The sequence below is a fragment of the Candidozyma auris genome, chromosome 1, assembly GCF_003013715.1.
Source record: "Candidozyma auris chromosome 1, complete sequence".
Taxonomy (NCBI): Eukaryota; Fungi; Ascomycota; class Pichiomycetes; order Serinales; family Metschnikowiaceae; genus Candidozyma; species Candidozyma auris.
The window spans coordinates 714,082-735,895 of NC_072812.1; the positions used below are offsets into that span (position 1 = coordinate 714,082).

General features: G+C 44.4%; 12 protein-coding genes and 1 non-coding gene across 13 annotated transcripts; 7 read left to right on the top strand and 6 right to left on the bottom strand. All coding sequences in view use genetic code 12, as the record gives it.

The window, feature by feature from the left end:
- Positions 1 to 494: 494 nt before the first annotated feature.
- Positions 495 to 1,493, bottom strand: CJI96_0000335 (uncharacterized protein; the record flags this gene model as incomplete). The annotated part of the gene is made up of 1 exon (XM_029034560.2): positions 495 to 1,493. The coding sequence occupies one exon, from the start codon at positions 1,491 to 1,493 to the stop codon at positions 495 to 497; it is 999 nt and encodes a 332-aa protein (XP_028889802.1).
- Positions 1,494 to 2,165: 672 nt separating this feature from the next.
- Positions 2,166 to 3,950, top strand: KRS1 (lysine--tRNA ligase KRS1; the record flags this gene model as incomplete). Its single annotated transcript, XM_029034561.1, has 1 exon — positions 2,166 to 3,950. One exon carries the CDS (start codon positions 2,166 to 2,168, stop codon positions 3,948 to 3,950), a length of 1,785 nt encoding a protein of 594 aa, XP_028889803.1.
- A 34-nt stretch (positions 3,951 to 3,984) lies between these two features.
- CJI96_0000337 (tRNA methyltransferase TRM7) lies at positions 3,985 to 4,893 on the bottom strand (the record flags this gene model as incomplete). Its single annotated transcript, XM_029034562.2, has 1 exon — positions 3,985 to 4,893. One exon carries the CDS (start codon positions 4,891 to 4,893, stop codon positions 3,985 to 3,987), a length of 909 nt encoding a protein of 302 aa, XP_028889804.1.
- A 426-nt stretch (positions 4,894 to 5,319) lies between these two features.
- Positions 5,320 to 6,048, top strand: CJI96_0000338 (mitochondrial 37S ribosomal protein uS10m; the record flags this gene model as incomplete). The annotated part of the gene is made up of 1 exon (XM_029034563.2): positions 5,320 to 6,048. One exon carries the CDS (start codon positions 5,320 to 5,322, stop codon positions 6,046 to 6,048), a length of 729 nt encoding a protein of 242 aa, XP_028889805.2.
- A 225-nt stretch (positions 6,049 to 6,273) lies between these two features.
- CJI96_0000339 (uncharacterized protein) lies at positions 6,274 to 6,932 on the bottom strand (the record flags this gene model as incomplete). Its single annotated transcript, XM_029034564.1, has 2 exons — positions 6,274 to 6,866; positions 6,917 to 6,932. The coding sequence occupies 2 exons, from the start codon at positions 6,930 to 6,932 to the stop codon at positions 6,274 to 6,276; spliced, it is 609 nt and encodes a 202-aa protein (XP_028889806.1).
- A 456-nt stretch (positions 6,933 to 7,388) lies between these two features.
- CJI96_0000340 (uncharacterized protein) lies at positions 7,389 to 8,393 on the bottom strand (the record flags this gene model as incomplete). The annotated part of the gene is made up of 1 exon (XM_029034565.2): positions 7,389 to 8,393. One exon carries the CDS (start codon positions 8,391 to 8,393, stop codon positions 7,389 to 7,391), a length of 1,005 nt encoding a protein of 334 aa, XP_028889807.2.
- Positions 8,394 to 9,412: 1,019 nt separating this feature from the next.
- Positions 9,413 to 11,074, bottom strand: DLD2 (D-lactate dehydrogenase; the record flags this gene model as incomplete). Its single annotated transcript, XM_029034566.2, has 1 exon — positions 9,413 to 11,074. The coding sequence occupies one exon, from the start codon at positions 11,072 to 11,074 to the stop codon at positions 9,413 to 9,415; it is 1,662 nt and encodes a 553-aa protein (XP_028889808.2).
- Positions 11,075 to 11,220: 146 nt separating this feature from the next.
- BIO2 (biotin synthase) lies at positions 11,221 to 12,237 on the bottom strand (the record flags this gene model as incomplete). The annotated part of the gene is made up of 1 exon (XM_029034567.2): positions 11,221 to 12,237. One exon carries the CDS (start codon positions 12,235 to 12,237, stop codon positions 11,221 to 11,223), a length of 1,017 nt encoding a protein of 338 aa, XP_028889809.2.
- Positions 12,238 to 13,058: 821 nt separating this feature from the next.
- CJI96_0000343 (60S ribosomal protein eL22) lies at positions 13,059 to 13,710 on the top strand (the record flags this gene model as incomplete). Its single annotated transcript, XM_029034568.1, has 2 exons — positions 13,059 to 13,070; positions 13,363 to 13,710. 2 exons carry the CDS (start codon positions 13,059 to 13,061, stop codon positions 13,708 to 13,710), a joined length of 360 nt encoding a protein of 119 aa, XP_028889810.1.
- A 642-nt stretch (positions 13,711 to 14,352) lies between these two features.
- On the top strand, positions 14,353 to 14,426 carry CJI96_0000344. Its single transcript has one exon. It is a non-coding gene; the product is annotated as a tRNA-Asn (tRNA).
- A 663-nt stretch (positions 14,427 to 15,089) lies between these two features.
- Positions 15,090 to 16,805, top strand: HEM1 (5-aminolevulinate synthase; the record flags this gene model as incomplete). Its single annotated transcript, XM_029034569.2, has 1 exon — positions 15,090 to 16,805. One exon carries the CDS (start codon positions 15,090 to 15,092, stop codon positions 16,803 to 16,805), a length of 1,716 nt encoding a protein of 571 aa, XP_028889811.2.
- Positions 16,806 to 17,615: 810 nt separating this feature from the next.
- SPC98 (Spc98p) lies at positions 17,616 to 19,517 on the top strand (the record flags this gene model as incomplete). The annotated part of the gene is made up of 1 exon (XM_029034570.2): positions 17,616 to 19,517. The coding sequence occupies one exon, from the start codon at positions 17,616 to 17,618 to the stop codon at positions 19,515 to 19,517; it is 1,902 nt and encodes a 633-aa protein (XP_028889812.2).
- A 686-nt stretch (positions 19,518 to 20,203) lies between these two features.
- On the top strand, positions 20,204 to 21,052 carry CRC1 (carnitine:acyl carnitine antiporter; the record flags this gene model as incomplete). The annotated part of the gene is made up of 1 exon (XM_029034571.2): positions 20,204 to 21,052. The coding sequence occupies one exon, from the start codon at positions 20,204 to 20,206 to the stop codon at positions 21,050 to 21,052; it is 849 nt and encodes a 282-aa protein (XP_028889813.1).
- Between the last annotated feature and the right edge of the window lie 762 nt (positions 21,053 to 21,814).

Sequence of the window (21,814 nt, forward strand, 5' to 3'; positions counted from 1 at the left end):
TGAAGAGGTTAGGTATCGGTTGTGGCAGCATATAAACCTTTCTTGGACTGAAACCTGCAGGTGCTGCAAGTTCCGTCACTCCGAATATCACTACTGCAATTCGCTACTCTCAAAAGGAATTTGAAACCACAAGGGGGCTATGTCGACTTATCGCCGAAATAATAAAGAACTGCAAGACATCGGTTTGGTGGAAAAGGTAAATCAAAAGATTATCTCAAAGGAGTGCAGTTGAGTATTGGTGCGCGATGGTAGTAATCAATGAATGCTCATTTGAGGACTTCTACAAAGCAATCATTGGGGCCCAGTTACCTCCCTGGAATCAATTAAATCATACTCTGGTCGCGTTACGCACATCATTCATGAATCCTGCAATCTGCCTTCCTTAAGTTCTTTCTAGTTTGTAGCATTAACTATGACCGTACGCACCCATTACCAGGGTAGCATCCTAACTCTACACCGCTGCGATCTTTCTTGCAACGAATACCCATGCATGATTAATTAGAAGTCAATTTTCTTTCAATGGCAAAACTTTTGATCAACTCTTGGTCGCACTTCTTTAAAATGTCGTCAGCCAACTCGTCGATGGCTCTAGAATACAAAGTATTGTTGAATCTCGATGGACCTGTAGGCAACTTGAAGATATTTTGCCATTCATTTGGATCCAACTCGGGCTCGCCGATCTTCACTCTTTCTGTATTCTCGTTCTTTCTGTTCTGCTTCCATTGAAGGATTTTAGTGTGCTCCTTCTGCAAGAGTCTCTGATAGTAGTTGAAGTTGGTCTGATCAAAGTTGAACGAGTCAATTTGGCTGTACAAGTTCTCCAATAACTGTGTGGTGATGTTTGAATTGGAAGAGAAGTTCAAGGTGTCGAACTCATTAGGCAAGGTGGTCTCTTTACTTGATGCCAAGTACAAGTTGACCAAATGCTGATTGTGGACATGAATGGGGGTTTCATCAAAGATGTTAAGGTAAGACAACTTGTGGGTCTCTAAGTCCTTTGTCTTCCACTTGCCGTCCAAGTATGTAGTAAGGAAGTTCTCGGACAATCTTAAAGCCTTCAAGTCCAAGCCTTTACCAACAGAAACCATGTTGTGCACTAAAAGAAACGAGTTCTTGTTGTTGAGCTGTTGCTGAGCCACGGCATCGACCAAAGAAGAAGTGACAAAGTTACCAGAGACAGTGGACTGGAACCAACCTTGGAATTCGACACCCTCATCCAAAGATTTCAATGCTTCTAAGATCTCTTGCTGATACTTGCTTCCGCTTTTAGAACGGAAAGATCCACCTTCGTATTGGTCTGGGTAAGGAAATGGGTATGCGTGGGTGATATCGATGGTGCCTTCATCGTCTTCGAATCCCATGAGGGAGCCCGAGAACAACGATGGAAAATTCTCCGAGGTGTGTCTGAGAATAGACAAGACCACCGATCCTTCTATATTGATCGTATGGGCTGTAGGAGCCTCATACGCCTTGCCTTGTTGTTTACTGACCATGCTTACTTTGGGGTATCTCTCTATTGTGAGAAATTTTCACATACGATAAATGTCGAACCGTACACCTGTACACCTAAATAGTCTAGTAGGCGCAAAAGAGTCAAGGTAAATGCCAACTTGCAGAAATAGTTTTACATAATAAAAGAGTAGAGTTGATAGAATGCCTTCATACTTTGAATAAAGAGTAATGTGAGGCCTCCATGATCACTTTAATGGTGCAGGTGAATTGTGTTTCGTATCATTGAATACAAAAACGGAGAAGGAAGAAACTGTATTCTGTGCTAATTATATTAATCTTTCTTTGTAACTAAACATTCAGGCGTTTTGAAATTGTCATGTGCTAAACATGATGCTATCCATCTAGTATAGTAGATTATCACCAAGCGAATGCTCATACGTAATTTATCTGCACCGTTATTCTTTGGCTGCGAAAAGAGCTTTGTACGTCATCCAACAAACACCACGATCAGCAAATGAAATTACTCCAAAAAACACAAATTATCCATCAGCAGCTTTTTCAACATCAGGGAATACTCCAAAATGATTTCTTTTTATCTTACATTCAGTTGCATCTACTGGCTGACTCACTGGACCACCTTCCATATTTTGCACCTGCGTGCATGCCTCCAAGCAGCGAAAAATTTTCGATGAGTCTTATCTCTATCTTTATCCATGTCTGACCCAGTTGACCAAGTGACCGAGCAGGTCGCTAAGACCTACCTCGATGACGTTACCGGAGAGTATGTCAGCAAGACCGAGTTGAAGAAGAGGCAGAAGACGAGACAAATTGAGGCCAAGAAGGCAGAGAAGGCCGCTAAGAACAAGGACAAGCAGCCAAAGAAGAAGGATAACATGGCCGACTTGAATCCTAACCAGTACTTTGAACACAGATCTCGCCAGATCAACGAATACAGACAGAAGTACGAGTCAGACTCCTCGGTCATTAACCCATACCCACACAAGTTCCACAGAGACTCCACTATTCCCCAGTTTGTGGAGAAGTACTCCTCGTTGACCAGGGGTGAGACTAAGAAGGACGTTCAAGTGAAACTCACAGGTAGAATCATGAACAAGAGAGAGTCCGGTTCCAAGTTGAGATTCTACTTCTTGAAGGGTGATGGAGTCCAGGTCCAGGTGATGGCTCAAGCTCAGGACTACGAGTCTCTTGAAGCGTACGAAAAGATCAACGATAACTTGAAGAGAGGTGATATCATCGGTGTTGTTGGTTACCCAGGTAGAACTTCCCCAGCCAAGGGTGGTGAGGGCGAGCTCTCCATTTTCGCCCAGCACATCGAGCTCTTGACTCCATGTTTGCACATGTTGCCAGTGGAACACTTTGGTATCAAGGACCAAGAAACTAGATACAGAAAGAGATACTTGGACTTGATCATGAATGATTTTGTTAGAGACCGCTTCAAGGTCAGATCCAAGATCATCACTTTCATTCGTAAGTTCTTGGATGACAGGGACTTCACCGAGGTTGAAACCCCTATGATGAACGTCATTGCTGGTGGTGCCACTGCCAAACCTTTCATTACACATCACAACGATTTGAATATCGACATGTTTATGAGAATTGCTCCAGAGTTGTTCTTGAAGGAGTTGGTTGTTGGTGGTATGGACAGAGTTTACGAGATCGGTCGTCAATTCAGAAACGAAGGCATTGACATGACTCACAACCCCGAGTTCACCACATGCGAGTTCTATCAGGCTTACGCCGATGTGTACGACTTGATGGATATGACCGAGTTGTTATTCTCTGAGATGGTGAAGGAAATCACTGGTGACTACAAGGTTACATACCATCCCGACGGTCCCGAGGGCGAGGCATTGACCTTGGACTTTGCTAGACCATGGAAGAGAATCAACATGATCGAGGAGTTGGAGAAGGTCTACAATGTCAAATTCCCACCAGGAGACCAGTTGCACACCGAGGAGACAGGCAAGTTCTTGAAGCAGATTTTGATCGATAACAAGCTCGATTGCCCTCCACCATTGACCAACGCTAGAATGTTGGACAAGTTGGTTGGTGAGCTTGAAGACTCTTGTATCAACCCAACATTCATCTTTGGTCACCCCCAGATGATGTCCCCATTGGCCAAGAAGGATAGAAAGATCCCAGGTTTGTGTGAGAGATTCGAAGTCTTCGTCGCAACCAAGGAGATTTGTAACGCTTACACTGAGTTGAACGATCCATTTGACCAGAGAGCTAGATTTGAGGAACAAGCTAGACAGAAGGATCAAGGTGATGATGAGGCTCAGATGATTGACGAGACCTTCTGTAATGCCTTGGAATACGGTTTGCCACCCACTGCTGGTTGGGGTTGTGGTATCGACAGATTGGCTATGTTCTTGACTGACTCCAACACTATCAGAGAAGTGTTGTTGTTCCCAACCTTGAAGCCAGATGCTACTACCAAGGCCGAGGAAGCCTCTTCTGTCGAGCCATCTACTTAAATTATGGATAGTTTTTTAGATAGAATAACATACATTATCGTCTAACAAGATTTCCCTTCCTCTTCATCTCCAATGCTTTTTTGTAGGGAGGAGCTGTAGGCATCTGCACCGGTTTGAGATTCTGCTTGGCTGTATTCGAGTTCAACTCGTATGTGGCATCGGAATCCCCCATATCCAAGTCGCCACAAGCAACAAATGACGGTATGAATCGTTCCTCTTCGTCTGGAAGCTCGAAGTTCTCACGTATATAGCTTTTGCCGATATCAGCATTCTCGAAGAACTCTTCAGTCGACTTCCCTAGCTCGAGGCGAGGATTCCACCCAGGTCTAGGTCTATAACCGATGCACACGACGAATGCCTCGAGCGAGGTTCCACGAGAAGAACGTGGTTTAGCACATACGACCTTCTCAAACAAGTACCCTAGCTGGCTGTAGAGCAAGTCAATATCTCTACCTCTAAAGATCTTAGCTATGAATGTGCCACCATCTTTAAGTATGCAAGTTGTTAGTTGAAGAGCAGCCAATATAAGCTGGGACTGAATATATTCATCAAGATCATGGAGCCCTGTGACATCTGGAGCACCATCGCTCACCACAAGATCGGCAGGTTCACCGCCAAAAAGTTCCAATATGCTTTGAAGTGTCTTGGGATGGGTAATGTCAGCCTGAAGACAAGTTACGCCTTCAATGGGGATCATGGGTTGGAGATCTACGGCAACTATTTTAGCATTGTCCTTTGACTTTGAGCTGTTGTGGAGTTTTTCACTCAAGACCTGGGACCAAGAACCTGGAGCTGCGCATAGATCCACCACACGGCTAACGCCTTCAAAAATGTTGAATTTCTCGTCAATTTGTAAGAGCTTAAAAGCAGACCGTGCCCTGTAGCCTCTTTCCTTGGCCTCCCTGTAATAGATGTCCCTTTTGTCCTTCGATGACTTCCCCATAATGTAGACGATGAGCTTGGTGATATCTGCGCGAATATAAGAAGCTTGAATGTTGGAGTCACCACAATGTAACACAACACAACCGTAACGTCGTTCGAACTTGAGATAATTTAAATCATGTTGCCCTGCACTAGACAACCTAAAAGTGAATGCTTTTAAGTCAAACGGTACCTGATTATATGTAGGTGTCAGTTGTGTGTGATATATAACGAATAGTCTTCGGAATAAACGAAACCATTCACCACAGCAACATAAAGCCGAGGCACTTATTTACTTCAGTAAAAGAAGTTACGCTTTCATGTAAGTTAATCGGATTTTGATGTGGAAGCTGACCACTGGTCGGATTGCAAACAGAGTCACGTGACTTTATTTGATGGAGATTTTTTTCAAACTGAATCATGGCATACTTTCTCCACTACTACCGCCATGTTGGCTCGTCGAGTTCTTGGATTGAACTTCTCCAGGCGCTCCTTCTCTTTATTTACACGCAGATTACAAGATAACAAATTTCTCCTGCCCAAAGAGTTTGAGGAGAAGGAAGCCCTCAAACGTGCTCAAGACGAACTGTTCAAACAGTCTCTATTGAATAAGGACTTCGATGTAAAGCCAAAGATCAAGCCCCCTGCTAGCTCTCCTCCACTTAATGTTGAGCTCTTACAGTACAAGCCCTTGAGACTTCCGCCTACTCACGGTCACCAGGTGGCTAAACTCAAATTCAGGGGTTACAATGAAGACCACTTGACTAGAGCATCTGAATTTGCTGCAAGAGCAGCGTTCTACTTGGGTATCCCGTGCTCACGCCCCAAAAAGATGAAGACAGAACGCAGATTGTATACTGTCATCAAATCGCCGTTCGCTCAAGCGAAGACCAAGGAGAACTTTTTAAGAATCACATACAATCAGGAGTTGAAGGCCTACGACGCCAACCCAGAAGTCATAGATTTATGGCTTTCATATATTAACAAGAACTCCGTGGAGGATGTCAAGTGCCTGGCGGAGATTACTACTCGTGAATCACTTGATTTTGCGACTACCTTAGACGAAATGACTGCTTCCGACATGAAATTCCCAGAAGCATACGAGGATACTTCTGACCCAATTGCAGCCAAAGTTAGGGATTTGTTGCAATCGAAGCAGTTCAAACAACACTTTTAATGTACATAGCCGCCCCTCTATAACGGGGCACAATTTACGTATCTCGGTATCTCCCTATTATCCTCCATATATTGCGGTGTACCTATATAAATCCCCAGGCACTAATTATGTAGCCTTGCAGAAAGAACCGTAATCGAAGCCGATGCATTAAACCAAACCTGAGGTATTTTTCCTTTAAAAATTATGTGTTATGACCCGTAGCATGTTGTCGATAGAGGTGACCGATCAGCCGTACATATCCCAACCATCTTCTTCCTCCTCCTCGTCTTCCTCATTAGCGATCTCAGCCTTCGCCCTGGCCAAGTCTCTTTCCAACCGCTGCCGTCTTACACTCTCTGCGTCCCTCACGTCAAAGCGGCACAAGGGACACGACGAGTGCATCTTGAGCCACGGCGTGATGCAATCCATGTCAAACACATGGTCTCGTTTGGATGAGCCGGTGAGCTGACAAGGTAGCTTCACAATCAAAGGATACTCGTTGTCATGAAAGCGATTTGTGCAAATAGGGCAGTCGGCGCTTTCCGGGAGCGTGGACACGTCGACACGTTCAAGATTATCGAGAAACTCTTGGGACACCCCTGTGTCTGGACGAAACTTGTCTCGTCCCCTTTCCAACGACGCTATTATCTCTGCAAGGATCTCTGTGCGTTCTTCGGCGTTGATCGTCCGAAGTGCCCTATTGAAAAGTTCACGTCCCGTGTGTCTGTGTCCCTCGGCGTCAACAGTGGTATCTGAGATGAAGTTCTCGATGATGCTGGAAAACGTCTGATGCTGGCGGACTGTGTCTTCCGCAGACTGGTATCTCAAGTTATGGTCGTCTGAACGAGTTAGTAACATCAACAAAATATGAACAGTTGGCACCACATACCTTCGTAAGTTGTCATTTTTGTAGTATGAAAAGGAGTATTTCGCACAAAGGTTTAATATAGGAGACGCTCAGCCCGATGCTCGCTTGAGGAAAAAAGATAGCGCCACCTCTGATAAGGCCATTTAAGACAGACAAAAGAAAAATTTTGAAGAAAAACCTCGTGATCGAATTTCAGTCCTACGCCTAGGCCCTATTGCGATAAAAGCTCCTGACAGATAAAAAATTAGTTGACCCTGAATATCCCTTGAAGCGGAGATCATCAGATGCTAATGTGGCAAAATGAATGACAGCCCTAGGGTTCCAACTCCGAGCTAGAAGCTCCTTCCCTTGTATTCCGGCTTGCGCGAGACAATACCGTTGTCAATGGCTCACTCGGACGGGCTTTCTTTTTTCTATTTTTCTCCCGTTGTGCTGGCGCGCGCGCTAACCCTATGCCTTCGAAACCCCCTTTGTTTTGCCTTCGTACCCCTTCCTAGCCTTGCGGCTCCTCCTGTTCATTGTATTGTAGCACCTCCTCACACCCTTCATTCACTGCATCTTCTTCGGACTCCTCTTCATCGTATTGGAAGAGATCTCGTTTGATCAGCTGATCTCTCCCGTGACCATTACTGTAAACAAAATACAGGTCGGCCTCGGAGTTGAGGTAAAGAGGAGTCATGGGTAAATCTTCAAGAGGTGTTTGTACTGGATTTAGCGTAGGTGAATCGTCTCCACGAAATGCTCTCAGTGGAGGCCTCGAGGTGTTAATGCTGGTGGCGCCGCTGGAAGATGTTCCAGGGACAGTGCTGGCTGGGTTGGAGTGCAATTGACTCAATTGTAGTGTGCAGCTGCGCTTATTGTAGGAGCCAGAGAGCGACTTTGGTGGTGTCTGTGATGCAAGCCAGAATCTCGATGGAGATCCTCCTAAAGAGACGGGATCTAAGTTGGGCGAGTCTGGGGTCAGAAGCATCGAGCCGGCGTTCCTGATTAAAGGTATGCTTTGAGTGTGAGCGCAAGCCATTTCCTGGTTTTGCGAAGTCAGACTCGTCAATTTATGGTACGGCTGTAGCCTTTGGTGGCTCAAATGCGTTAGGGAATTTCGCAGCACTAGTCCACTGCCATGTGAGTTCTTTCTGTCGATGAAATGAGGAAATCCGGAGTACTGAGTGGCAGCCGAGCTCAAATTCCCGTTGGCATTCAACGATAAAAGCGAAATGGTGGAAGAACTTGGAATGAGCCTTCCGTCGATGTCTTTGCCCACAGAGGTGGCAAGAAGCTCAGGCTCTGGATGGTCATCGGTGAGTTTGGCATCACCTTCTAGTATCGAGGTCTGCTTAGCATGTTGCTGTGGAGAAATCGACATCCCTCCTCTGTCCTCCTGTGCTAGAGATTTGGTTAGCAATGACTTTTCCTTCGGCGAAAGACGTTCCTGGGCCGATTCTAAAGACAAGTCGCCGAACTTGGTTCGGATGCTGTTCGTAGAGTAGGACAGAGTCATAGTGGATGTTAAATCGGGGGATGTTGGGTAAACTTGAGTGTATACTACCACCAAAGATAAGGAGTGTCAGGAGACTATGCTCGAGATCTGGCAGAGGCAGTATAAAAGCTAGCAACTATGAAGTACTGACGCTTGAAAGAAAGCTCGGGTTATGGTATAATATGGGGGAACAGAAAGAACGGAAGCTAGTAGAATTTTCACCAGAGCAGGTTTTTTCTGTCCAATGTAGAGGAGGTGCCAGACGCACTCACCTGGGAGTATCACGTGATCAACGTTCACCGCAGGGACTTGCAAGTTTCTTATCACTTGTGGCAAGAGCCAAGATACACAGGCGACCGAAAGTTTAACCGGCTTTTCAAATCTTTAAAATTATTGTCAAGAGATTTGCTGACTCAGTTTGTCTGGGCGTATGTGGGGGAGCAAGCGAGCGCTCACGCATTTTGCGAACCTATTTCTGCGGTGGGGAACTCACTGGGGAGATAAGGTGGGTTGAGAATTCCGGCGATAGGGGCAGCTCAAGAGAAGAAGAGATCTAATCCTAGAAATGAAGATTTCGAGGAGAAAGACGTGAACAGATTTTAAGAAAGATTAGTCCATTTTTGCCAATAATCGCTGCTTTTGGCATTCGCCTGTTCCATGTTCGGCGATTTACCGCACGAATCCTAACAAACAACAGTGTGCATAAAAGTGGTCGCTGATAGCGATAAAGCACTGCGCATGAGACCCTATCTTACTTACAGTGAGGGGGAATGCCTGTGATTAAGCCAAATGGATTCTTGGTGCTTACGGTTTGCAATGTGTGCTACGGTATCTTTTGAAAACATTGAAGAACCCTTAAAATTGCTGAGGATGGCTCCTTTTCATCACACAGTCGATCGTGGCTTAGCAGTGTGTACACCCCACCCAGAAGTTTGCAGCCGTGGGTTTGCAGCCATGGTGAAGGTGTCGCAAATGAGTTCCTTATACTGTTATTTTTATGCTACATAGGTTTCTAATAATGTTCAATGACAATAATGTCTCTAGAATTCTCCTCTGTCTTGAGGATCAATTTTAAATATTTTGTCTGGATTGAGAATCCTTTTTGGATCAAGTGCTAGCTTCAACTTTCTCATGGTGTCTACTGCTTCCTGACCAAGTTCATATGCGAGGAACGTTCTTTTGCCATTTCCGATCCCATGCTCTCCACTTGCTGTTCCTTCATTTCTCAACCCAATCATTGTAATCTCATTGATTACTTTATGACACTCGTGGAGCTGGTCGGGAGTGTAAAAGAGGTCAGCATGCAAGTTACCGTCTCCCACATGTCCAAGAATAACCGATTTAAATCCAGACCGATCAATGAGAGCACGAATCTCGTCGACAACCTTAGGTAGTTTTGAGAGTGGTACCGCAATGTCGGTGACCCAGAGTCTCACGTTTTCGTCAATCTCATTCTTGCCGTAGTCTAGAATAGAAAAAAATGCATTCTTACGAGCCTGGAAAAGCTCTTCCCCTTCGTTTTTGTTTTTCGCAATGATGAAATCAGCGCACTTGTTTTCAAGCGACACCTTTTTGATGATCTGCAACGTCTCGTCCACGACCACCTTGTTGTGGCCGCCTACTTTAAAAAATATGGTAGGCACCTCAAGCCACTTCTTGGTAAGTTGACCACTGTAGTTTGTACAATGCATCATGTCCTCGTCCAAAAGCTCAATGGCTTCAGGACGAATACCTTTTCGAAAAAGCTCTGCCACGGTCTTGGAGGCCGCAGTGACAGACGGAAATTGGCCAACCGCAACTGTTTCATGCAGAGGCTTGACGTGAAGTCTCACAGTAGCCTCAGTCACGATCCCCAAAGTTCCCTCACTGCCGATAAAAAGACCAGTAAGATTGTAGCCCGAGGAGGTTTTTCTAGGTCTTTGCCTTGTCTTTATGATAGTTCCGTCAGCAAGCACCACAGTCAACGATACGACATTGTGTACCATAGCTCCATATCTAGATGCATTAACGCCCGAAGCGTTCGTGTTTACCATTCCACCAATCAACCCACTTGGTCCACAATCGCAGCCAAACATCAACTTCTGATTGGTGAGGTGCTCATTGAGGTCCATCCAGCCTACGCCAGCCTGAACGGTTGCATCTAGGTCGTCATGGTTTATTCTGAGCACTTTGTTCATTCGACTGGTGTCCAAGACTATCCCACATCGAGTGGAAAAAGTATGCCCCTCAAGAGAACTGCCCCCAGAGTAAGGCACAACAGGCACGTTGTACTTGTGAGCGATTTTCATGATAGACGAGACTTCCTCTGTCGAAAATGCATAGACAACATACCTTGGCTTCTCATGAGGCTTTGGTGGGTGTGGTGTGAACCCATTATCACTGTGAGCGGTGATCTCCACCACCGACTCTTTCACATGGTCTTCACCCACAGCATTTTTGATATCCTCGACAGCAACTTTCAATTCTTCATCTGTAGCGTAAATGGGAGACCCGATCTTCTCCAAATTCGTCGTTGAAGACCATGGGAACAAGTCTTCAGGAGGATTCTTTGTGATCTCTCTTTTTCCTATAAAATACCCAGCAGTAGCAAATGATGCCGAGACAAAAAGAGTAGAAAGAAGCGAGATTCGTCTTACTGGTGGCACCTTCGATGCCGATTGTGAATTCCAACGTCTCGGTAGTCGAGCTATAATTTTGAACATACCAATGAGTCACCGTGAAAAATGAAAATCCGATTCTGAACGTTTATCTATGCGCGCCAGGTGAGGCTCTAATGTGGCTTGTATTGTATTTGATTAGCAGGCTTCATTTTTTTCGCAGCCGCTGTTGAGTACACATTGAGATTACACTATATCGCTGAAGGAGATGCAGAGGGCTCTTCGAAACCCGTCTCAACTGTCTTCTTCATCAATTCCTCTGCCCTGTTGATACCGTGTTTGCGAAAACTCTTCATGGGCTTCATGCCCCACTTTTTCAACATGGCAATGTCCTCGTCCCATCCACTACACATTGTGGTGAGCATTCTTTCCCCGGTGAAAATAGCGTTGCAACCAGCAGAGAAACAGAGAAATTGCTCATGTTCCTTCATTGTGTATCTTCCAGCAGCCAAACGAATAATGGACTCGGGCATAATAACTCTTGCAGTGGCAATGGTTCTTAAAATCGCCTCAAATTTCAACTTTCTGTTTGACCCCGGAGGAAGTTTAGAAATTTCTTCCTCCATTGGTGTGCCTTTTATTGGCACTAGTCTGTTTATTGGTAGCGACTCAGGGTGTCTTTCCATGGTAGCCAATGTATGCAAGAAGCTGACATGATCATCCGGCGTTTCTCCCAAGCCTAAAATACCTCCAGTGCAAGCTTTGATGCCGACCTTCTGAACCTGTTTTATGGTCTCGAGACGATCATCGTAGGTTCTTGTGGAAATGACATTGGGATAGTGTTCTCTTGATGTGTCGATATTATGGTTATACGCCGTTAAACCAGACTTTTTGAGTACTTTTGCTTGGTTCTCATCCACCATGCCCAAGGTGACACAGGTTTCCATTTGCAACTCGTCATTGATCCACTTCACCATCTCTGCAATTTTTCGCAACCCAGACTTACGTCCATGCATGTCTCTCCAGGCGGCACCCATACAGAAACGGGTACTTCCGTTCTCTTTTGCTTTGATAGCAGCCTTTTGCACTTCCTCCAACTTGACTAATTTTTCTGGCTTTGTTCCCGTGTCATAACGGCTAGATTGAGAACAGTATTTACAGTCTTCAGAGCACCCACCCGTCTTGATGTTAAGCAAAGTGCAAAGCTGAACCTCAGATGGATCATGATACCGTCTGTGCTGAAGCTGGGCCTGAAATGTCAATTCCATTAGAGGGGTATTGTAAATTTCTTTAATTTCATCCCTAGTCCATTGATTGTGAGGTTTGCAATTGATAGCTGAATTAATTGCTTTGACTGGTGATATTATTGACGGCTCATTAAATGTCAACTTCACGCCTAATGGTCTAGAAGCAGTGCTCAACCTAGTACATGTTGCAAAACTTCTTAAAAACATGGAGAATGTAATATGATGAAAATATATCTTTATGCAATTCGAGCTATTCTAAATGGCTGCGACATCTCGAAGTGCCCTCATTATATATTACCCAATTTTTATTGGGCCCCTCCTCTGTGGGCTTATCTGGGGCGAGAGTCATCCTGAATCATCGTGGCCCAAAGTTTTTCCGCGCAAGGAGTCATCCGAGTCAGCTAACAAAGGTAGACCTCTCCAAGACAGCTTGGATAAGAGAGCCGATAGAAGATTTGGATGCAAAGAACTAATTTCAAATACGACTCAATGGGTCAATTTACAATTTGTGAACTCAATCTAGCTTAAATCGCAAGACGATCTTTGTAGAATTAACCAGTGAAGTACACTAATTCCTTTTTTTTTTTTTTTTTTTGGTTGAAGAATACGTTGATAAATCTTATTCAGCTTGAGAAGTAAAGTATTTTAAAGAATCCCAATCCCCATCTTATTTTATGTCTTGTAAGCAAACGATTCGAAACCACTATATACGCCTAGGGCTGTAGCCCTGGCCTGCACATATGCCCTCTTGGGCCTGACACACCGCACTCCGATGTGGTGAGTGAAAAAAAAAAAAAAATTCACAGTTGAGTAAACTTTCCCATACAACTACTTCATCAGCAATGGCTCCAATTGTATGTATCACCTAAGTTTCGAAAAGATATCGAACAGTCAATAAACCTTGAACGGGAGTTTCTATTCGAATGTGGAAATCAGAATAACAAGGCGTTTTTTCATTGATTAGCGCCAGAGCTTTCTTCGGTCGAAGATTCTCACCAATTTTCTAGTATAAGCACCATTCATTTTTAACAATGATGATGGGCACCACCAGATCAGAATCCCGTCCTGGGGGCTTTGCTGTCTTTATCTGATGGGCTCTTTGGCTCATTTTGATAATTCACGTACGGTAGGCTAACAGGATTCTAGACCACCAAGAACACTCACGCCCCAAAGAAGTTCGTCGTTGACACCTCCGCTCCAGTGGAGAATGCTGTCTTCGACCAGGAGGCTTACGTTAAGTTCTTGAACGAGCGTATTAAGGTTGACGGTATCCTCGGTAACTTGGGTGACGCCATCACCATCTCTGAGGAGGGCAACAAGGTTATTGTTGTTTCCACTGCCAAGTTCTCTGGTAAGTACTTGAAGTACTTGACCAAGAAGTTTTTGAAGAAGAACCAGCTCAGAGACTGGATCAGATTCGTCTCTGTCAAGAGAAACCAGTACCAGTTGCAGTTCTACTCCATTGCTGACGACGAGGAGGAGGACGAGGAGTAAATTCTTCCAGTTGTATAATACATAATAACTTTGAATAGTTTACTTGATAATTGGGAATGGTTAATGAAATTCATGTAGACTGATCTCCTGTCCGTCGAATTGAGGCGTCAATCAGAAACTGGCGCTGTGTTCGGCAACTAGTCAGTTTTTCTTCTCTTGTCTTTTTTGTTTTAATAAGATAACATTGAACGAGCAAAGTCGAAACCCTGATAACTATCACATTAAAGTTGAAATACTATAATTAAAGATTCAAGACTTTTTGCCAGTCGATGACTAGTACAGACTGATCCAAAGAAGGAATTCGAGGGCATTTTCTAGCTATTCTTGGTCATTCGAAAGAAATTCATCCTTCACGCTTCAAGCACGTAAGAATGCCTCCTAGAAGCCACGAACTATAAGGCAGCTCTGTAAGTTCTTCAAACAGCACAACATCGGATTATGATGAATGCGTTGATTAAGGGTCGCTAACGTTAAGATGTTCCTTTTTTTAAAAAAACTTCCGGCCTAGGAGCCTCACCAAAATTTCAATCACTTTCAGCAAGCACAAGCTAGCTAAAAGCCAATTTTTCATTCGAAATCGCTGGTGATGAGCCCCTCATAATCAAGTTCATATTCATCTCATTTTCCAGTGGCACACAGAATGACTCCGTGGCCAAGCTGGTTAAGGCGCAAGACTGTTAATCTTGAGATCGTGAGTTCGATCCTCACCGGGGTCGTGTAATCTCTTTTTTCTCCCCGTTATATATTATCTCTCTCCTGAATAAGCTGTTTCAGTGTGCGCGTCACTCTCAGCTGAGCTTGTGACACTGTTGCCAGGTCAGGTTGCCCCGCTTACAGTGCGCACATCTTCATGAGACCCAAAAGTGTCCCTTGAAAAATAGTAGTACTGGTCAGTGAAACAGTTCAGGCAAATAATAAGGCAAATGATTCTTATGATTTTAGTTGACTCTCCGGTCCCCGCATTGTTTTTCTCCGAGTTCGAAATCCCCATTTTTTGCCTAATTGCAGGGGCTCTTCGGAGATTGTCAGCTTTCGTAAGCCAGACTGTCTTAGCATTTGCCTACACATGATTCGCTAGCAGCCCTCACGGCTCACTCCACATAAATTTCACATTTTTAGGGAATACCAGCGATGATGTCAGTATAATAATCTTCAGCATATACATTTATTGTAGAGTTCTCAAAGAAATCTCAAAAGACCCGATATGTCTGCAATTTGAGACCTCCCTGCTCTTCCTATGGCCCGGATTCTCGTTTCGGTCTGCGTCTCCCCACTATACAGTTCTCAATGTGACATATTTAACGAGTAGAAAAAATATTCTCTTGAGGTTCACCACCGAGAACCAAAAGAACCACAGAAAAAAAACAACCTTTTTCATCATGGAGTCGCTCACTCGTGCTTCCATGAAAATGTGTCCCTTTGTGAAATCAAGATCCACCCAGGCTCTTCGCAAAATGAGCGAGGCCCTGACCTTGAGTCAACATGCCAAAGCTTGCCCTTTTATGGGTGCCGCTATGGCTGTTAGGGAGTACTCTCACTCTTCAAAGCCTGCTGCTGCCTCAAGTGCTCCTGCTGGGACTCCTCCAACCCGGATTCCCGCTGGATACTCCTTTTCTGGTAGTGACTTGGTTGCTAACACCATGGAACTTGTGGACAAGGCAACGAAGGAACAGGCTTTCGACTACGATGGGTTCCTTAGCAGCGAGATTGAAAAGAAGAGGAATGATAAATCGTATCGTTACTTCAACAACATCAACCGTTTGGCTGAGGAGTTCCCTAGAGCTCACTTGTCTTCTGAAGGTGAAAAGGTCACTGTTTGGTGTGCCAATGACTACTTGGGCATGGGGACCCATGAGAAGACCATCCAGGCCATGAAGAACACTTTGGATAGGTACGGCGCCGGTGCGGGCGGTACAAGAAACATTGCGGGCCATAACCGACATGCCATTGCTTTGGAGGCTGAACTTTCTCATTTGCATAAGCACGAGGCTGCGTTGGTGTTTAGCTCTTGTTTTGTTGCTAATGATGCGGTGCTCTCCCTCTTGGGTCAAAAAATGAAAGATTTGGTTATCTTTTCTGATGAGTTGAATCATGCTTCCATGATTCAAGGTATACGTAATTCAAGAGCGAGAAAGGAAGTGTTCAGGCACAACAATTTGGCAGATTTGGAGGATCGTTTGTCCAAATACCCTAGAAACACCCCAAAGTTGATTGCTTTTGAATCTGTCTACTCGATGTGCGGTTCTATCGCCCCGATCGAGAAAATCTGCGATTTGGCAGACAAGTACGGTGCCATGACCTTCTTGGATGAAGTGCATGCAGTTGGTATGTATGGCCCTCACGGTGCGGGTGTTGCCGAACACTTGAACTTCGAGGAACACTTGAAAGCTGGATTGGATAAGATCCGTCCAGACTCAGTCATGAACAGAATTGACATGGTGACTGGTACCTTGGGCAAGGCCTACGGTGTTGTTGGTGGATACGTCACTGGAAAGCAGACTTTGATCGATTGGATTCGTTCGTTTGCTCCGGGATTCATTTTCACCACCTCTTTGCCTCCTGCGGTGATGTCTGGTGCTACTGCTTCAATCAGGCACCAGAGATCTACATTGATGGACAGAATTGCTCAGCAAAAGAACATTAGGTATGTGAAGAACAACTTTGGAAACATCGGCATCCCAGTGATTCCCAACCCGTCTCACATTGTGCCTGTTTTGGTTGGTAACGCCGCAGATGCTAAGAAGGCTTCTGACTTGTTGTTGAACAAACACAACATCTACGTCCAAGCCATCAATTTCCCTACTGTTCCTATCGGACAAGAGAGGTTGAGAATCACTCCCACTCCTGGACACGGTCCTGAAATTGCTGATGAATTGATTGGTGCTGTTGACTCGGTGTTTGGGGAGTTGAATTTGAAAAGAACCAATGATTGGGAAAGCGTTGGCGGTCTTTGCGGTGTCGGTGAACTTGATGCGCCTGCTGTGGAGCATATCTGGACTGACGAGCAATTGTCCTTGCGTGACAGCGACTTGAATCCCAACGTCTTCGATCCACAGATCGCTCCTAACGCTGTGAGTTCAGGTGTTCCCTTGTAAGGCATTCTACCATAGGTAGAACACCATATTTTATATGCCAATTCTCCATGTCAATTGAATATTCTTTATCTAAAGCAACGTAGCTCTTCTCAAGTACTAAGACCTCTTATTGAGGGACATCTCATGGATGCAACACTGCACCTGCAGTCGCTACGCGTTTTCAAAACATCAACGCTATTCACTCCATCTACAACTACTACGACTATAAAGCAAAATTCTTGGATTATGTCCAATGATAACAACCTGCTAATAGGCATCTACCTCAATCGTTTTGTCAACTCAATAGTTCTGGCAGAGTTCAGTGCGCAGTATAGAGAGGGACTAGTGAAATCCCTATGGGCATACATCTCCGGGGATGGATCACAGAATTCTCAAGTGATCGAGGAGATTCGAGCTCATTTTTCGAGACATGGGAATGATAGCGATTGGAGCACTATGCGAGCTTTACTTATCTCACTCCCGAACCAACAAACTACAGAGCTGCTCATATCATACCTACAGTTCCTCCTTAACCTAGTACCAAATTCACATGGTACCAGACCTCCTACAGTCCCCAACACGGGACCTGCAAATCTGTCATCCCCTGTCAATGGTATTAAAACTCTATTTCAACATCCAAATGACGTTCTGAACAGCCAACCCAGACCTAATGGCGACTTGCTAGACGACGAAGCTATACTATCTTTCCTACCGAACACCCTAGTTGGTCTTGATACACAAATGTTCACATTCTCAAAAGATAGCTTGACTGTCCCGTCTAATGTTAGTCGAGGGAAGTTCATGCTACTTCACGAATTGTGCGAGTGTGCGATGATGTATAGACACCTCCATGACTCGGTAGAGAGGTTGCGTGGTAAGGTTGCCTCACCAATCAAGGCTGCTTTTCTTCAGTCATTGAATGTGAAACTCATGGCCTACGCTAGCCATGTGAATAACATCTTTCAACGATCTCCGGGTTCTCTCTTATCTGTTTTCCACGATTTGCAAGACCAGATTGTCGATCTTAGGATATTGTCACACCTACAGGAGCAACTTGAACAGCTTAACGGGTTCAAATTTCTAGAGGAAGTCCACAGGTTGGCCGAGTTCGGTGACACGCAAGTGAGTTGCCTGGCTCAAATAATTTACCAGGAGCTTAAAAAATCATACTTTCAATATTTGGAGCATTGGATTCTCCGTGGTGAGCTAATTGATGTTAACGACGAGTTCTTTATTTCTTTCAACAAAGAGGTCGACCATATAAATGATATTATTCGCTTCCATAATGAGCGTCTTCCTTTGTTCTTGGGACTCACTGAAGATGATTGTTCTCATGTCCATCAGATTGGCAAAACCATAATTTTTCTTGACAAATTTTGCAAGGAACTAGACTGGCTCAATGCTTACGTCAAACACTACTTTGCTTTTATTTTCGAGAAGAATCAAGGCTTATTGAGTCTAGATAAAAGTTCCCTACAGGTACTCCTTCAGACCCAATTTCGAGAGCTTGTGAATTTTCTCAATCTAGTTGCATATGGTAAATATGAGCTCTTTGAGCATTTGAAAAATTTGAAGAGTGTGATGTTGATTGGATCAAGTGACTTTGTTGAGGCAATCAATGAGAAGGGTCTTGCCATGTTCAATGAGCCAGCGACATCTTTAACTTCGGGAAAGTTAGCCGGTCTACTTTCCAGCGCCATTAAAGCGTCCTCCATTCGTATGTTACCCCAGAGATTTCAGCTGAGGATTGATGCCCGTATATTGGACCTAAGCCACGGAAGCATCGGCTGGGATGTCTTTACATTGGAATACAAGCTCTTTGAGCCCTCTCTTGAGTTGCTTCTCAATAATAGTGGCCAATCGACACAATACCTTCGACTTTTTAATTTTTTGTGGAGTTTTAGACATTTCCATTTTTTATTACAGAAAAATTACGTGGACTATGTCAGGTTACAAAAAGATTACATCCCCAAACTTGGTGCCAAAAATGTGCATCTCGCAAAAAGAGGAATATCAGTAGCACGTCGAAGTTGGTTTACAAAGTGCCTTAGAACGATTAATTTGATTCGCTTTCGTCTATTGAACCTTGTCTCTTCGATACTAACCTTTTTGTGCTTCGACTTGATTGAAAATTGTTTCCAAGAAAAAGTTGTGAAACTGGTATTTAAAAAGAGTCATAAAAGTAACCCAATGTCAGTTAACAAAGGGTCACGTAAAGACCGACAACTTGCCATAATTGACAAAAGCTTTGCCGCAGCCTTTGCATATGAGGCAAGTCCAACCTACTCCGACACGAAGCGAGTCTCATTGGCGGAGGTTAATACTGTGGAAAGCACATTAGATCAGATTACTGAAATGCACCTGATATATCTCAAAAGCATCTATGATTGCAAACTTATGGATGAAAGCTACAAAGGCAAGTCGAGCAAAGAGCCACTCATTGATCAGATTTTTGCGTTTATGGAGGTTTTGTTCGCATTTGTTCAAAGCAGCGAAGAATTTGGTTCCTCGGTAGTTAGTTACGTCAATTTGCTCGACTTGAGCAAGTCGACAGAATCAGGTGCAGGTGATGCGTTTGAGGGAGATTTGGAACAACTTCACGTGCGACTCAACGACCTCATGGGAGTGATGTACAAGGATCTTTACAAGAAAAATTTCGAACAGAGGCTCATAATATTCACAAAGGATCTTCGGGCAGACTTGGACCTTAAAGATTTGAGCAAAATGTTATGAGAAAGTTTCAAAGGAACCCCGGCGCCTGTTATCCGTAGGACTGTCGGTGCGGCAACCCCACAAAATCTTGTATAAGCCAAGAGAAGCAATGTCACCACCACAACTTCGGCCTATTCCAATTGAAGCCCGTCATGATATATTGCAGAGAGTCTGTCTGAAGAGGTTCAGCTAAATTGTTTCGTGCCTTGCTCAAATGGGTGTTGTCTGTCGGAGAGTCTTGTGAAGATACCACCAAAAGTCCGAATTTAACGTGATGATGGGCCGTGGTTGAGCTCGTAAACTGAAAGTCCGCCTAAGTGCATACTTGCGCATTTACATAGACAATAACGCAAAATAACGGGAATGTCATACAAAAGAAAAGAAGAAGCGCTTCCTTGCCATAGATTGCACACAAGGGCGTGCTCCTGATGTGGTTGGTAGACGTCTCGCAGCGGCTGAGGGACCGCGGATCAAAAACCGAGTAGTGTTTCCCCGGACTCTCACCCGCAGGAGACGAAAAAAAATCGGAATATAAATATTCCACTTGACATCTAACCTTTTTTTTTTTTTTCCAAGACAAATTTCTGTATTCATTTACTCTTGTTGAACAAGGTCCATTCATTTTTATTCAATTCTGCTTGGCCCTTGCAAAGCACCTTATTTATTCCATTTCCTTTCTATTTATTGCTCATAAACTTTGATACATCATGGAGGAAGTCGACAGTGTCTTAATCGATAACGTTAAATCCTTCGGTGCCGGAGGCTTCGGCGGTGTGTGTGCCGTTTTGACCGGCCACCCCTTTGACTTGGTGAAAGTTCGTTTGCAAACTGGAGTCTACAAGTCTACAGCTGAGTGCCTCAAAGGCACATTAGCTAAAGATGGTGCTCTTGGCTTCTACAGAGGTGTTTTGCCTCCTTTGTTGGGAGTCACTCCCATGTTTGCAGTTTCTTTCTGGGGTTACGATTTGGGAAAGAAAATCGTTGGTTCTTATACTGGTAAGAAGGCGGAGGAGTTCACTGTGGGACAAACGTCTGCTGCTGGTTTCATTTCTGCTGTGCCAACGACTTTAGTGGCTGCTCCCTTTGAAAGAGTCAAGGTAATGATGCAGGTTGCTGACGGTAAAAAAAGCTCGATGGGTGCTGTTATTGCTGAGATGTATAGAACAGGTGGCATCAGATCCATTTTTAAGGGCTCTGCTGCTACTTTGGCTAGAGACGGTCCTGGTTCTGCGCTCTACTTCGCTACTTACGAGATTTTGAAGGAGAAGTTATCCACTCCAGGCAAAGACTTGTCGTTGGGTGCCATTTCTATTGCTGGTGGTTTCGCTGGTGTGGCCATGTGGCTTGGTGTTTTCCCCATTGACACCATTAAGTCTACTCAGCAGTCGTCCAACGTCAGCATTTCAATTGCTACCGCGACCAAGCAGATCTATGCCAAGGGCGGCATCAAGGGCTTCTTCCCTGGCGTGGGACCTGCTTTGGCCAGATCCTTCCCAGCGAATGCTGCCACTTTTGTGGGTGTGGAAGTTGCCAAAAACTTCTTTGAGAAGCTTTGAGTGTGCATTATGGCGTGAGTATTTATTACATAAAAATGTATATTTGAGGTTAGCATTGAAAGTTGTGTGAAATAGCTGTGAGAGAAGTAGGTTGCAACAAGTCCGCGACGAAGAACATGAGCAGGGTGTAAGGAATAAAATTCAAATCATTTGAACTGCTATTTTGAAATAGTACTGCTGAGTTTGATGTCTTCAGAGTTGCCGGCCAAATTCAAATCTTTGGGCTACCTTTTTTTGGCCATTTGCCCTGAGGCTGCTTTCACCAATGCGGAAATGGAAACACAACCAACGTACGGGTGACGGGAGTCCCTGCAGGAACACTTCCCACACGAACGCAGTGCCTCCGATCATACAAGTATTGATTTATTCACAAAAGATTATAGTGAGAGGAAGTGGTGCTCTTCTTATTCACATTATGCTGATGTCTTTGAGAGGGTTCGTCCTAACATAGATCTTGGAGGTGTAATTACCTTTCAAAATGTATCACGTGACTTATTCGATTCTAGATGAATACCCCAAAAACGAAGGCAAGCAATTGATCTTCTCAATGCCATGATAAATTCTTTCTATGGGGCAAACTCTTTTAACTCTGCAAATTTTGAAAAACCCATATCCTAAAGTGACTCGTAAGCGAAGCTGAGTTTGATTGCAGTATACCACACCCGTGCACCCTGCGCTCTCCCACACTGGACGACAAAGCTGGCAACAAAAATGAGGAAAAAACCACCATCCGCAAAATTAACCGTACCCTATCCAACTCGA